A 14,315-nucleotide genomic window follows, 5' to 3' on the forward strand; every position below is an offset into this window, starting at 1 on the left:
TGGTCGGTGCAGACTCGATGGGCCGAATGGCCTCCTTCTGCACTGTAGGGTTTCTATGATTTCTATGATAAGTAACTCAGCTTAAAGAATAAAGGGTCTCCCTTTTAAGACTGAGACAAGGTTTTACTCAAGAGGGTTGTTACTCTTTGGAATTCTCTGGACATATTTTTGGTAGACAAGGGAGTTGAGGATTATGGAGGGTGGTGGGGGCAGTCAGACAGGAAAGTGGAGTTGAGACCATAACCAGATTAACCATGATTACCTGGAAAGGCAGAGCCAGCTCGAAGGGCTGAATGGTCTCCCTGTCGCAACACCTTCATATCAAGGTACAAATTAAATGCATTAAAAGTGGACAACGATGAGAGTGTAGGTGGAACACTAAGATAACAACAAAACTGTACTTGCAAAACAGTAACCCAGCCACAATAATACGTAACCAGAGAATGTGACAGATCAGTGCAGTTCTGTGGACCGCTTACTGGTACACACAACATGAAAATGAATGAAAGGTGGAAAAACGTGAAGATCTTGTTAACATTTATTGGCTATATTCTTCCAAGATAATACGCATAATAAATGTCCAAAGATATTACCCTTTAACATTAATCAACAGTCTCACCATTGAAAAAGGTGTCATATTTAAGAGGTCAAATTTCACCGACTGAAGTAACTTAACTTTTTCTTTTGTAAAACAAGATGAACACCCGCAGGAGTACGTAGTGTAAGAAAAAGACAAATGGTCATTGTCTAATGTTACGGTCCACTAATGGCATCAATGAACATATACATTCGATGCCTATATTTGTATATATAATCTTCTTACACCTCATAAATCTTTTTGTGAAGATAACTCACATCCATTGCACCTCAAGGCTGAAGGGCAACGTAGAATGGAAATGAGACAAGGCATACTCCTGAAATTTTGCTAGCATATGGATTACAAAAGACAAGTACACAGAGTACGCGGTGACTTAACTGATTCACTACCATTCAGCATCTGTGCAGCATCGTTGCTCCCAGAACAGACCACCAAAAGGCGTCACCATGGAAATACCATCCATAACCTGGGATGCGGACAGCTGTAACCAAGATGGATGAGGGCACTATAGAGTGGAAGAGCCAATGACACTTGGCACAATGAACCTGCCAATCGCACTTGCCAGATACCTTAATACTTTCATTAAAGTGAAATTGATTTTTAAGTAGCAGCTTTAAAACTGCATGAGGAAAAGCAGCTTTGCTATGGATTTGAAAAGAAAAAGATCTGTCGTTTGCAAATCATGTTTTTTTGTAGATTGCAAGAAAGTCTTTATTGGTCACTTAACTGTTCAAACCATTTCCCCAATTTAAAAAAAAAATGAGCAAAACTTAAAAGTGGAAACTGTTAAATTCAGAATCCCTCCAAATCAACTTTGGGATCCTGAAAAAATAATAAGTACAAAATAATCAATGCAATTGTTACTGAAGCCAGAGTTACAACAGACTGATAGTTAAAAACTATTTACTGTTTATGCAAAAATAGACCCTTACATTAGACAGAATTTCTACTATTAAAAAAGGTACATTTAACTTAATTCAAACCTTTCTCCAAATATTTTCACACAATTGTACATGGGTCTGAATAGTGATATGTTGCACAAACATACTTGATATCAGAGTACAGCACATTATCTTTCTGCATTCGCAAGATCGTGGGCAGACACATCGATTAATGAAACTAGGTGATGTGGCCGTTGAATGACTCGCCTATTGGCTCAAGTCAATGAATTGGTTCTCAACTAAGCCAGCATAAAACACACAAACATTGGTTCCCCCTTCAACTGCATTTTTATGACATCATGAGATAGACAACATATGCAGCACATTATACAGCAGCCAACACAAGAACGTTCCGACATTCATAATCATGAGTCCTTGCTCTCAAACTGCACTCGTGCGCAACAGTCACAAGTTTAAAGCGGTGCCCGAAATGCACATCAACATTATCCTTCAGTCGCCTGCGTCAGTTTGTCAACTTAGTCAACTAGTTTTCAATTTGACTCGGGGATTTGGAGGTAGGCCAACGTACATTTTTGCCCCCCCCCCACCCTGAGACAGCCGACACTCAGCCATTCCAAGGGTGAACAGGTTATAATGAAGAATCTACCATTCCATCCGCATGGTCCTGATAACAGCTAACATTGATGCCTGACTAACCAGTCACCAGTTTGTAACTGGACTACTAAACACCGATTCCAACCATCCCTCGGGCACGGAGGAAAGCAGAAAACTGAGCACAATTATTGCACCGACAGCGTGGCCAACATTCCGTGGGGTTGCAGTGAATATTACAGCTCATCTCCTCACTGTATTCATATTTTGGTTTCGGGGTCAAGTGGTTGTGCTAACTGGAATTAAAATAAGCTAAATCTGTTCAATTTCCAATCTGTGGAAGTAAAGGGGAAATCACCAAGAAATTCTTCAAAACCAAAACAAACAACTAGTCTGTTTACAGTTAATCCAAAACATCATCTCCTTCAGCAGATTTCTCAAGAAATTTAAATCACACAAGACTCCTTAGTTTTTTTTATTAAAACATTATTAAGGTGCTATATAACCACATCAGTTTGGATCAGTGTGTAAAATGTGGCTGTCCTGTAGGAACTGGGAGTGAGAGAGAGAAAGAGTGCGAGAGAAAGGCAAGGGCTGAGTGAGAGGAAGACGAGTGGCTGAGAGAGACAGGCAAGGGGTGGGAGAGGAAGGGGAAGGGTAATAGTGGGAGGGAGTGGGGAGAAAAGAGAAGAGTGCATGTGTGAGAGAGAGAGAAAAAAAAGGGGCAGCAGAGGAAAGAGGAAATCTACCTGCAAAGAGTGATGGGGAGGGGAAGAGAAAGGCTAGGGGAGGGAGAGATGGAGAGAGAAAGACAAAGGGGGAGAAAGACAAAAAAGGCAAGGAGAGAGATTCTGACACTTGCTTGAGATGTGCAGTATTTTAACAAGACAAATGGGTTTAATTAGTTTGGTCCTTGTGCAATCTTGCAATATGTAGAGATGAAGGAGAGCATCCAATCCATTCACACAAAACACCATCTTTGAAGATCAGATTCTTGGCTGGAAGTGGAACTCCTACATCAACGGACGATGATTGAGTAAATAAAGTTGTAATACTAGTATCCGAGTTGCCAGTTTCCTGAACACAAGAGAACAGTAGTTATGAGAAGCAAGCTTTGTTTAAAAAAAGGTTTTCCAGCAACATATCAATTATAGTCGATGTTTCCTTATCCATATTTTCTTAATATTCTAACTTGTTTCAAGGCTTGGTACCTGATCGACACCAACATTTACTGTAATGCACGGCCAGCAACACCAACACACAGCATCAACCTCTATTTATACAGTGACTTTAATAAGAGAGCATTATAAAACAACCTGGAGCTCTTTTCTCCTGAAAGAGATCTTTAAAAATCACAAAGGCCTTCAAGGAGGTAGACAAAGAGATGTTTTCACTTGTAGAAGAAGCCAAAACTAAGAGGTATAAATATAAATAGAGACCAATAAATCCGGTAGAGAATTCAGGAGAAATTTCTTCATCCAAAAAGTGGTGCGAATGTGGAACTTACACCGTCTACAGTTCCCGCTGCCTCGGGAAAAGCAGCCAGCATAATTAAGGACCCCACACACCCCGGACATTCTCTCTTCCACCTTCTTCCGTCGGGAAAAAGATACAAAAGTCTGAGGTCACGTACCAACCGACTCAAGAACAGCTCCTTCCCTGCTGCTGTCAGGCTTTTGAAAGTTGACCTTTCTCTACACCCTAGCTATGACTGTAACACTACATTCTGTCCTTCTCTTTTCCATCTCTATGTACGGTATGCTTTGTCTGGATAACGTGCAAGAAACAATATTTTTTTACTCTAACAATAATAAGTCAAATCAAATCACAAGAAATGGTTATGGCAAATAACATATTTGCATTTTAGGTTAAGTTGGCGAAGTATATGAGGGATAAAGAAATGGAGAGATATGCTGAGAGGGTGAGAGGAGCATAAACACCAACATGGACCAGTTGGGCTGAATGGTAACACGAGAACTAACACAGGTAGGACAAAGTACGATGGATTTTGTAGATATTGAGGTGAGGAACATTCAGGCTGGACAATGGAACTCAACTTAATTTCAGGCACCTGGTGTCACACTCTCAGACCAGTTCATCGCAATTAGATGCCGAATAAAGTTCCCGATACTCTAACTCAGTATGTCTCAACCCCAATTTCCCACTGCCATTCTTTAACATTTTACCAGTTTAGTACCAATTATGACTCAGTTTGCACCAATAAAGGAAGTCAGGAGCTGAATTTAAACTGTCAAACTCAAGTGATTTAAGATAGTTGAAGCCAACAGGTTAGATTTTCATCCTGAATTTGAGCCCTGCAGGGGTAGTGCCTTATCCCTCTTATCCCAATCATATTTGTTTAAAATCATTTTCATCTTCACACAACATTGAAGTGTTTTGGGCAGTTTCTACCTGGAATGACTGTACAAAGCTGAGGACTTGCAGAGATAGTTTCCTACTGGAATGCAAAAGTTTCTGAAGGCTGTAGAGAGAACAGAACACAGTGGATTTAATACTCTGCAACACATTCACTACCCAATTGCACAGAAAGATCAACATGGAAGGAAATGCAATAGTGCAATGCTGTGTTTACAGTGACAAAGTAGCCAAACAAATTCAGAGCATTTTGAAATTTTTTGTGGGATTTAATGATGTTAAATGCTTCGGACAGGTTTCTACCAATGCGCAGAGTAAAACAATACTGTAAAATATCACAAATAGTTACTAACGGGGGCGGCACAGTGGCACAGTGGTTAGCATTGCTGCCTCAGTGCCAGGGACCCAAGTTGGATTCTGGCCTTGGATGACAGCCACGTGTGGAGTTTGCACATTCTCCCCGTTTCTGCATGGGCTTCCTCCCACAGTCCAAAGGTGTGCAGGTGAGGTAGTGCAGAGGTGTGGCACAGTGGTTAGCACTGCTGCCTCACAGCGCCAGCGACCCAGATTCGATTCCCGGCTTGGGTCACTCTGTGTTGAGTTTGCACATTCTCCCCCGTGTCTGCGTGGGTTTCCTCCGGGTGCTCCGGTTTCTTCCCACAGTCCAAAGATGTGCGGGTTAGGTTGATTGGCTATGCTAAATTGCCCCTTAGTGTCAGGGGGACTAGTAGGGTAAATTCGTGGGGTTGTGGGGATAGAGCCTGGGTGGGATTGTTGTCGGTGCAGACTCGATGGGCCGAATGGCCTCCTTCTGCACTGTAGGGATTCTATGATTCTATTCTATGAAACTGTTTCCATTAGCAGGGGGGTCTGCAACTAGAGGACACTGATTTAAAATTGGTGAAAATCAGGTGAGATAGATCTCTCTGACAACTCAGTACTCCAGTGTCAATTTTAAATTTTGTGCTCAGGCCCGAGAGCAGGAATTGAAGCCAGCACATTCCAAATGCCACCAACTGATGCGCAGATGATCAGGGAATGCACTGCCTAAAGGGTGGGAAAAGTGGATTCAAGTAACTTTCAAAAGGGAATTGTATCTCAACTTGAGAAGGGCAATGGAGAAAGGAGGATGAAGTGGGACTAATGGATGGGTCTTCAGAAGCCAGTGCAGACATGATGGACCTCATAGCCCCACCCTATGCTACATAATTTTATCATAGAATCATAGAATCTTTCAGTGCAGGAGACGACCCTTCGGCCCATCGAGCCTGCACCGACCACAATCCCACCCAGGCCTTATCCCCGTAACACCATGCATTTACCCTAGCTAGTCCCCTTGACACAATGGGCAACTTAGCATGGCCAATCCACCTAACCCGCACATCTTTGGAGTATGGTAGGAAACTGGAGCACCCGGAGGAAACCCATGCAGACACGGGGAGAATGTGCAAACTCCACACAGACAGTGACCCGAGGCCAGAATCGAACCCGGGTCCCTGGCGCTGTGAGGCAGCAGTGCTAACCACTGTGCCACCATGCCACCATAATTTTATGAACTAGCAGCAAGAGCTGTGTACTTGCAAAGGAAACGATACTCATCGCGCAAAGCTCAAGACAAAACTTACCTTTTCTTTCCACATAATTGATGTGTGGCGATTTTCTGACAGACGCTCCTGTTTAGCTCCGATACGAAGAGTGGGATCCCGAAGCACAGCTCCAGAGGAATCCAGTCCTGCTCTGTTGTGGAGGCTGGAAAATTACAGAAAATTTAAAGCCAGCACACCCAAACTTCCTGTTGCCTTTTTTCCCTCATTCTGTGGGTGTCTTGCCCAAGTAGGCCAATTTGCTGCATAGCAGTCCTGACGATAGGCGACAAGGGCTGTTTGACCTGTGGGGCATCACTGTTGACTCATGTACCCACCTACAATGTCTTCAAACATCCCAAGGTGCCTCACAGGAAAGATTATCGGATAAATTTAACACCCAACTACTTAAGATATTGGGACAGGTGGTCAAAAGGTGGCACAGAGGTTAGCACTGCTGCCTCACATCGTCAGGGATCCAGGTACAATTCCCGGCTTGGGTCACTGTCTCTGCGGAATTTGCTTGTTCTCCCCGTGTCTGCGTGCGTTTCCTCCGGATACTCCAGTTTCCTCCCACAGTCCAAAGATGTGCTGGTTAGGTAGATTGGCCGTGCTAACTTGACCCTTAGTGTCAGGGGGACTTGCTAGGGTTATGGGGATGGCCGCCGCCTCCCCCCCCAGTAGGATTGTGGTCAGTGCAGACTCGATGGGCCAAATGGCCTCCTTCTGCACTGTCGGGATTCTAAGTTTTTAAGGGCATCTTCATATTGGAAGAGTTGCAGACAGGGAGAGATTTGAGGGGGGAATTTTAAATCATGGGGTCTATATCGCTGACATCAACAGTGGAGCAATTACAATAGGGGATGCGCAAGAAACCAGTATTGGAGACATGCAGAAATCGCAAAGGGCTGTATGGTTGGAGGAGGTTACAGGTATATTGAGGGAGACATTAGTCACCTGATAGAAATTAGAGGAGAGCAGTTCATTCTTCCCCTCTCTAGCTGAAGAGTCTGGTTCAGAGATAGAGATCTGCTAGTTCAGCACAGACCAGGGATAAGATGTGAGACATTTTGAATCGTACACCTCAAGATAATCACAGGATGCACAGATTCACGGATATACAGGAAACCCAAATTCATTTTTTTAAAAAATCTTCATGATGTGGGTGTCAGCAGCAAGACCCACATTTATTGCCCATCTAAGTTACCCTGGAGGAAGTGGTGGTGAGCCACCTCCTTCAGCCACTGCAGCCCATGTGATGAAGGTACACCGGCAGTGCCATAAGGTGGGAGTTCCATAAGGTTGGACACAGATAAACATCCAAGTCAGAATTTGGAGGGAAATCTGGAGGTGTTCCCGTGCCTAGGCTGCTCTTGTTCTTTCAGGTGACAAAGGTCACAGGTTTGTCAGTTGCTGTATCCTAATTCATAGAAATCATAGAAACCCTAAGTGCAGAAGGAGGCCATTCGGCCCATTGAGTCTGCACTGATAATAATCCCACCCCAGGCCCTATCCCCACAACGCCACACATTTAACTGGCTAATCCCTCTAACCGGAACACCAAGGGGCAATTTAGCATGGGCAATCAACCTGACACGCACATCTTTGGACTGTGGGAGGAAACCGGTGCACCCGGAGGAAACCCACGCAGTCACAGGGGAGAACATGCAGACTCCGCACAGACAGTGACCCAAGCCGGGAATCGAACCCTGGTCCCTGGAGCTGTGAGGCAGCAGTGCTAATCACTGTGCCACCGTGCTACCCATAAAAGCAAAGTGGAGAATGTGGGCATCGATCCCACTATCTCTCACATGCGAAGCAAGCGCTCTACCATTTGAGCTAATTCCCCCAAGCATTTGAGCCAATTCCCCCAAGCTTATTTGCACAGAGTTAACATTATTGTCTACTGCTGAAAAAAAAAGTGCTGTTGAAACTTTTTGTCTCATACCCATCAGGACAGACACAAGAACAGCAAATTTCACAGGTGCACAAGATTGTACCTCCCTTTGAAATTTGGCATTCTTGTGTCTGTCCTGATGAGAGCAAACATAAAAGCTTTGACAGCATGTCTCTCCTTCCAGCAATAGTTTCTGTACTGCCACGCATTTACAATAATTATATTTACACAAGATAAAAGCAAAATACTACAGATGCTGGAATCTGAAACAAAAGCAGAAGATGCTGGAAAATCTCAGCAGGTCTGACAGCACCTGTGGGGAGAGAATAGAGCCAACGTTTCGAGTCTGGATGGCCCTTACCTTCAGCAATTCTTTTGGGCACAACGTCAGCCATGGGCTCATCGGTTACCAACTCAAAGGATTCTGTACTGCCTTGAGCATCAGATCCAGGCGGGGATTCAAATTCTTCTGCAAAATATTTCAAATCACACCGTATTTTTGACAGGAACAATATTTAAGGTGGTTTCTACTGAATTTAGCTCCCGAATGGAAACAGAATTGCTAAGCAAATATGTTTTCAGAAGATTGGAACATGCAGCAATGGAGTAGGGCGGTATAATCTTGAGGTCCCAAAGTGGGATAAGGCAAATCAATATTTTAACATCTAAAATATCTAATTTAAAGAGGGAAAAACATTCATATAGCGTCTTGCACATCCTCTCAGGAGATCCTAGAGTGCTTTAAAGCCAAGGGTTAAGAACTAGGAAATGTAGCAGCTAAATTGTACACAGCAAGCTCCCACAAACAGCTAATGATAATGACCAGCTAATCTGTTTTGGTGATGTTGGTTGAGGGAGAATTCCCCTCTTTTTAAAAAAATTTTTTTAAAAATCCAATTCAATCAAATCAAGTCCAATTCAGAGTCTCAACAAGTGAGACATTCCCGATCCAAGCTGACAAGACAGGGCTCTCACCTCCTGTCTTGGGCTTGATCTACATGATCCAAGCTGATTGGAATAGGCATTGCACCTCCTGCAAGGCTTGATCTCATTTGCATCTTAGCCAAAAGGCCGAGATGCCGCTTTTAAAAATTGCTTCAAATGAAGCTAAAATGTAACCTAATGACTTCAACCAAGTACAGCATGTCAATACCACACTTGATCTTAGCCAAAAGGCCGAGAAGCGTAGCCATGGGGCCTTTTACAACCAAGGCGGCAAACAAGGATTTAACATTTCATCTGGAAGATGGCATCTCTTGACAGTGCCTTCAGCACCTCAGAGTTTTTTATTCTTTCATGAGCGTGGGCTTCACTGGCAAGGTCAACATTTGTTACCCATCCCTAATTGCCCTTGAAATGAGTGGCTTGCTCAGTCATTTCAGAGAGTATTTTAAGAGTCAACCACATTGCTGTGGCTCTGGAGTCACACGTAGGCCAGGCCGGGTAAGGGCAGCAGATTTCTTTCCCTAAAGGACATAAGTGAACCAGATGGGGTTTTTTTTTTACAACAATTGCTGACAGTTATCCATTGAGCCATGACAACATTCAAGACAACAGATTTCAATCCCACTAACTTCCCTGACACTAAGGGGCAATTTAGCATGGCCAATCCCCCTAACCTTCACATCTTGGGACTGTGGGAGGAAACCCACACAGACAAAGGGAGATCGTGCAAACTCCGCACAGTCACCCAAGGCTGGGATTGAACCTGGATTCCTGGCGCTGTGAGACAGCAGTGCTAACCACTGTGCCACCCCAAACATTTTGGGATCATGAATGACCCTAAAGCAACGTATGTCTTTCTTTAAGGGGAAGCTAAGCACCTGAGGGGGAGAAGGTGCAGATATGATTAGGTGAAGGAAGGGAGGTGGCTCATGCGGAGTTCAAATACAGACATAGTCCATAACATAAAAGCAAAACACTGCGGATGCTGGAATCGGAAACAAGACAGAAAACGCTGGAAAATCTCAGCAGGTCTGACAGCATCTGTGGGGAGAGAATAGAGCTAACGTTGCGAGTCAGGTTGACCCTTCCGTATAGTCCAATTAGGTCGAATGGCCCGTTTCTGGGCGGCATGGTTAGCACTGCTGCCTCACAGCTCCAGGGACCTGGGTTCGATTCCCGGTTTGGGTCACTGTCTGTGTGGAGTTTGCACATTCTCCCCATGTCTGCGTGGGTTTCCTCCAGGTGCTCCAGTTTCCTCCCACAGTCCAAAGATGTGTGGGTTAGGTTGACTGGCTATGCTAAATTGCTCCTTAGTGTCCCAGGATGCGTAGGTTAGAGGGATTAGCAGGGAAAATATGTGGGATTGCAGGGACAGTGCCTGGTTAGGACTGTTGTCAACGCAGGCTCGATGGGCCAAATGACCTCCTTCTGCACTGTAGGGATTGTATGATTCTCTGCTGCAAATTCTATGAAAGGTGGTACCAAGTTCCACATTCACACCAAAACATTTTATTCATGCACTATTTTCCAACGATATCGCAAAACATTTTTAAATGGATTAAAATATCTGAGTGTATTCTCTGAGTTAGAACAAGCTGGCGCACAAGTTCATTTCCAATGCAATTTTTGTGTACCTTTCTCATCCAAGTCTTCACTGGGATGTCTTCCACTGGGGCGGTGAACACGAGGGTTCAGCATGTTCACAAACCCACAGAAATGGTCCAGATCCACTTTCGTCCTCAAAGCTTTCAAAGCTGGGTGAGCGCACATGTTACTCCTGGAGAATTCTGCAGCAAATTCAACATAAAACATTAGCGGCTTAAAGTGCATCTTAAAACAGAAAGTTCACTGGAGAAGATGAGCTGAAGAGAAAAAGAAATGTTGACCAGGCATATTGCAGGTAATTTCCAGCCATGCATGCTAATCAGAATTGATAACGAGAGGCAAGTACAAACACTCACCTCCTTTCAACTCCGCTTCGTCAAAGGGAAATGGAACATAAGCAGTTTCTCCATCGCCGTGGATACCGTAACCCTGTAAACAATCACGTATTAGCCCAGTTTATTAAAATTATACAGTATTGGCAGCACAGCAAACCACCCTCAACGGGAGTTAAACTGAATAACATTAATAACTTGTATGATTCAACACCTCTGTAAAGTTAAAAGCAAATTACTGCGGATGCTGGAATCGGAAACAAAAACAGGAAATGCTGGAAAATCTCGGCAGGTCTGACAGCATCGGTGGGGAGAGAATAGAGCCATCGTTTCGAGTCTGGATGACTCTTCGTCAGAGCTCTGACGAAGCATCATCCAGACTCGAAATGTTGGCTCTATTCTCTTCCCACTGAGGCTGTCAGACCTGCTGAAGTTATTAAAGATGCTTGGGGGAAAAAAGCACTGATTGTAGAAAAGATCAGCACTTCAAAAATACATCAAGTAATTCCTTAAATTTACTTGCAGAGGAATAAAAAAGTACATAATTAAATTACCAAGTTATCACAAACTTGTATCGCAACAATCAAGGTACCAAAATTTTCCTCCAACATTCCCAAGCCTTCTGAAGACATACACTGATGTCTATCCACAGGATTGACAGAAACCTTTTGGAAAACTCTCTCTATAAAGTCACACGCTTACTCCAAGTACACATCAGCATTGTTAGATTACTCACAGCGCTCTCATTAACTGAACATCAAAAAAATCCTGCACCTTTCCCTGGGTCGGATTATGAGTTTTCTAACAGGTCAGCAGACATGATGTTTGATTAACAGAAGATTGAGTCAAATGCTTTCACCTGTATTAATACAGCTGAATGCGTCAGTGCATCATTCAGCATACTGAGCACGTTTGAAGTGGGGACAACACCAGGATCATGTCCCCAGGAGGTTATAAGCAATCGGTCATAGCCCTGAGGAAATAAGAGGAAGAAAACAACATTGCATTTTTAATCATCAATTTTGTCAGCGCACTGAAATAAAGAACAAAGAGCAGTACAGCACAGGAGCAGGCCCTTCGCCCCTCCAAGCCTGCGCTGATCATGATGCCTGCCTAAACTCAAACCACATGCACTTAGAGTCCGTATCCTTCCATTCTCATCCCATGTATTTGTCTAGATGCCCCTTAAATGCCGCTAGCATACCTGCTCCCACCACCTCCCTGGGCAGTGCTTTCCAGACATTCACCATCCTCTGTGTAAAAAAAACTTGCCCCTCACATCTCTAAACTCTCCCCACGCACCTTGAACCTTTGTTGCCTTGTGGATCCAGAACTGGCTTGCCTGCAGAAGGCAGAGAGTGGCTGTGGAGGGGTCTTTCTCTGCATGGAGGTCAGTGACCAGTGGAGTGCCCCAGGGATCTGTTCTGGGACCCTTGCTGTTTGTCATTTTCATAAATGACCTGGATGAGGAAGTGGAGGGATGGGTTGGTAAGTTTGCTGACGACACCAAGGTAGGTGGTGTTGTGGATAGTTTGGAGGTATGTCAGAAGTTGCAGCGAGACATAGATAGAATGCAAGACTGGGCGGAGAAGTGGCAGATGGACTTCAACCCGGATAAGTGTGTAGTGATCCATTTTGGCAGATCCAATGGGATGAAGCAGCAGTATAATATGAAGGGTACCATTCTTAGCAGTGTAGAGGATCAGAAGGACCTTGGGGTCCGGGGTCCATAGGACTCTTAAATCGGCCTCGCAGGTGGAGGATGCGGTCAAGAAGGCGTACGGCGTACTAGCCTTCATTAATCGAGGGATTGAGTTTAGGAGTCGGGAGATAATGCTGCAGCTTTATAGGACCCTGGTTAGACCCCACTTGGAGTACTGCGCGCAGTTCTGGTCACCTCATTACAGGAAAGATGTTGAAGCCATTGAAAGGGTGCAGAGGAGATTTACAAGGATGTTGCCTGGATTGGGGGGCATGCCTTATGAGGATAGGTTGAGGGAGCTTGGTCTCTTCTCCCTGGAGAGACGAAGGATGAGAGGTGACCTGATAGAGGTTTACAAGATGTTGAGAGGTCTGGATAGGGTAGACTCTCAGAGGCTATTTCCAAGGGCTGAAATGGTTGCTACGAGAGGACACAGGTTTAAGGTGCTGGGGGGTAGGTACAGAGGAGATGTCAGGGGTAAGTTTTTCACTCAGAGGGTGGTGGGTGAGTGGAATCGGCTGACGTCGGTGGTGGTGGAGGTAAACTCGTTGGGGTCTTTTAAGAGACTTCTGGATGAGTACATGGGATTTAATGGGATTGAGGGCTATAGATAGGCCTAGAGGTAGGGATATGATCGGCGCAACTTGTGGGCCGAAGGGCCTGTTTGTGCTGTGGCTTTCTATGTTCTATGTTCTATGTCCCCTAGTACTTGACTTTTCTACCCTAGGAAAGAGCATCTGACTATCCACTCTGTCCATGCCACTCAATCTTATAAACCTCTATCAGGTCACCCCTCAACGTCCGTCGTCCCACTGACAACAGAATTTATTTAACGTCTCCTCATAGCTAATGCCCTCCAGACTAGGCAACATCCTGGTAAACATCTTCTGTACCCTCTCCAAAACCTCCACATCCTTCTGGTAGTGTGGCAACCAGAATTGTACACAATATTTCAAATGAGGCCTAACTAAGGTTCTGTACAGCTGCAGCATGACCTACCAATTTTTATACTCAATGCCCCAACCAATGAAGACAAACATGATTAAAATTTAAAGTTTATTTATTTGTCACAAGTAGGCTTATATTAACACTGCAATGAAACTTCCCTAGTCTCCACATTCCAGCACGTCTTTCAGTGGGAGGAAACTGGAGCACCCGGAGGAAATTCACGTGGACATGGGGAGAATGTGCAATCTCCACACAGACAGTGACCCGAGGCCGGGAATTGAACCTGGGTCCCTGACGCTGTGAGGCAGCAGTGCTAACCATTGTGCCACCGTGCCGTCCCATGCCTTCTTAAACAAACTCTGCATATTTAAACCAGAAAGTTATTAAAAGATCATTTTCACAAGTACCTGAAAGATTTCTGGAAGTTTTCTGAGCCTTGATCCTTTTGAAAGTAGCAATGATGGGGGTCCTTGTCCGGTAATATGATAGATATAAAGCTTAAACCAGATCGAACTAACTTCTGGGATGGCTGGTCCTATGTGCTAATTGGTTTTAAAAAAAATCTTAGTTAGATGACGCATATTAAATGATTCAGTCACATCATAGAAAATATAAATCACATACAAATCCTTAACATCTATTTTCCTTTCAGGAGTTGAATAGCATACACTGTATTTTCAGCAATATTTCACATTACAGTTTTTGTTTTTAAGCTCAAGACACCAAGATGTGGTTTATGAAATATTAAAAGGGGCCATTATATTCATTTCATCTCCAGAAAGTTGTGATTAAATTAGACAAGTCCATTAACAGAGCTGAATAAAATCTTCTCGGCC

General features: G+C 44.1%; 1 protein-coding gene and 1 non-coding gene across 2 annotated transcripts in view; both read right to left on the bottom strand.

Annotated features, from left to right (window-relative positions):
- Window positions 1–521: 521 nt before the first annotated feature.
- Window positions 522–14,315, bottom strand: part of fam91a1 (family with sequence similarity 91 member A1) — a 52,423-nt gene continuing 38,629 nt past the window's right edge. The window contains exons 17-24 of the mRNA XM_078216868.1: window positions 13,887–14,021; window positions 11,689–11,802; window positions 10,854–10,926; window positions 10,527–10,679; window positions 8,309–8,416; window positions 6,093–6,216; window positions 4,504–4,573; window positions 522–3,168 (exon numbers count right to left, since the gene is read on the bottom strand). Of these exons, the coding sequence (XP_078072994.1) occupies window positions 2,989–3,168; window positions 4,504–4,573; window positions 6,093–6,216; window positions 8,309–8,416; window positions 10,527–10,679; window positions 10,854–10,926; window positions 11,689–11,802; window positions 13,887–14,021 (957 nt within the window). The 3' untranslated portion in view covers window positions 522–2,988. The remainder of the gene's footprint in view (window positions 3,169–4,503; window positions 4,574–6,092; window positions 6,217–8,308; window positions 8,417–10,526; window positions 10,680–10,853; window positions 10,927–11,688; window positions 11,803–13,886; window positions 14,022–14,315) is intronic.
- Window positions 8,937–9,135, bottom strand: LOC144496199 (U2 spliceosomal RNA). The gene has a single exon (XR_013498386.1). It is a non-coding gene; the product is annotated as a U2 spliceosomal RNA (small nuclear RNA).

The sequence above is a fragment of the Mustelus asterias genome, chromosome 7 (genome assembly GCF_964213995.1).
Source record: "Mustelus asterias chromosome 7, sMusAst1.hap1.1, whole genome shotgun sequence".
Lineage (NCBI taxonomy): Eukaryota > Metazoa > Chordata > Chondrichthyes > Carcharhiniformes > Triakidae > Mustelus > Mustelus asterias.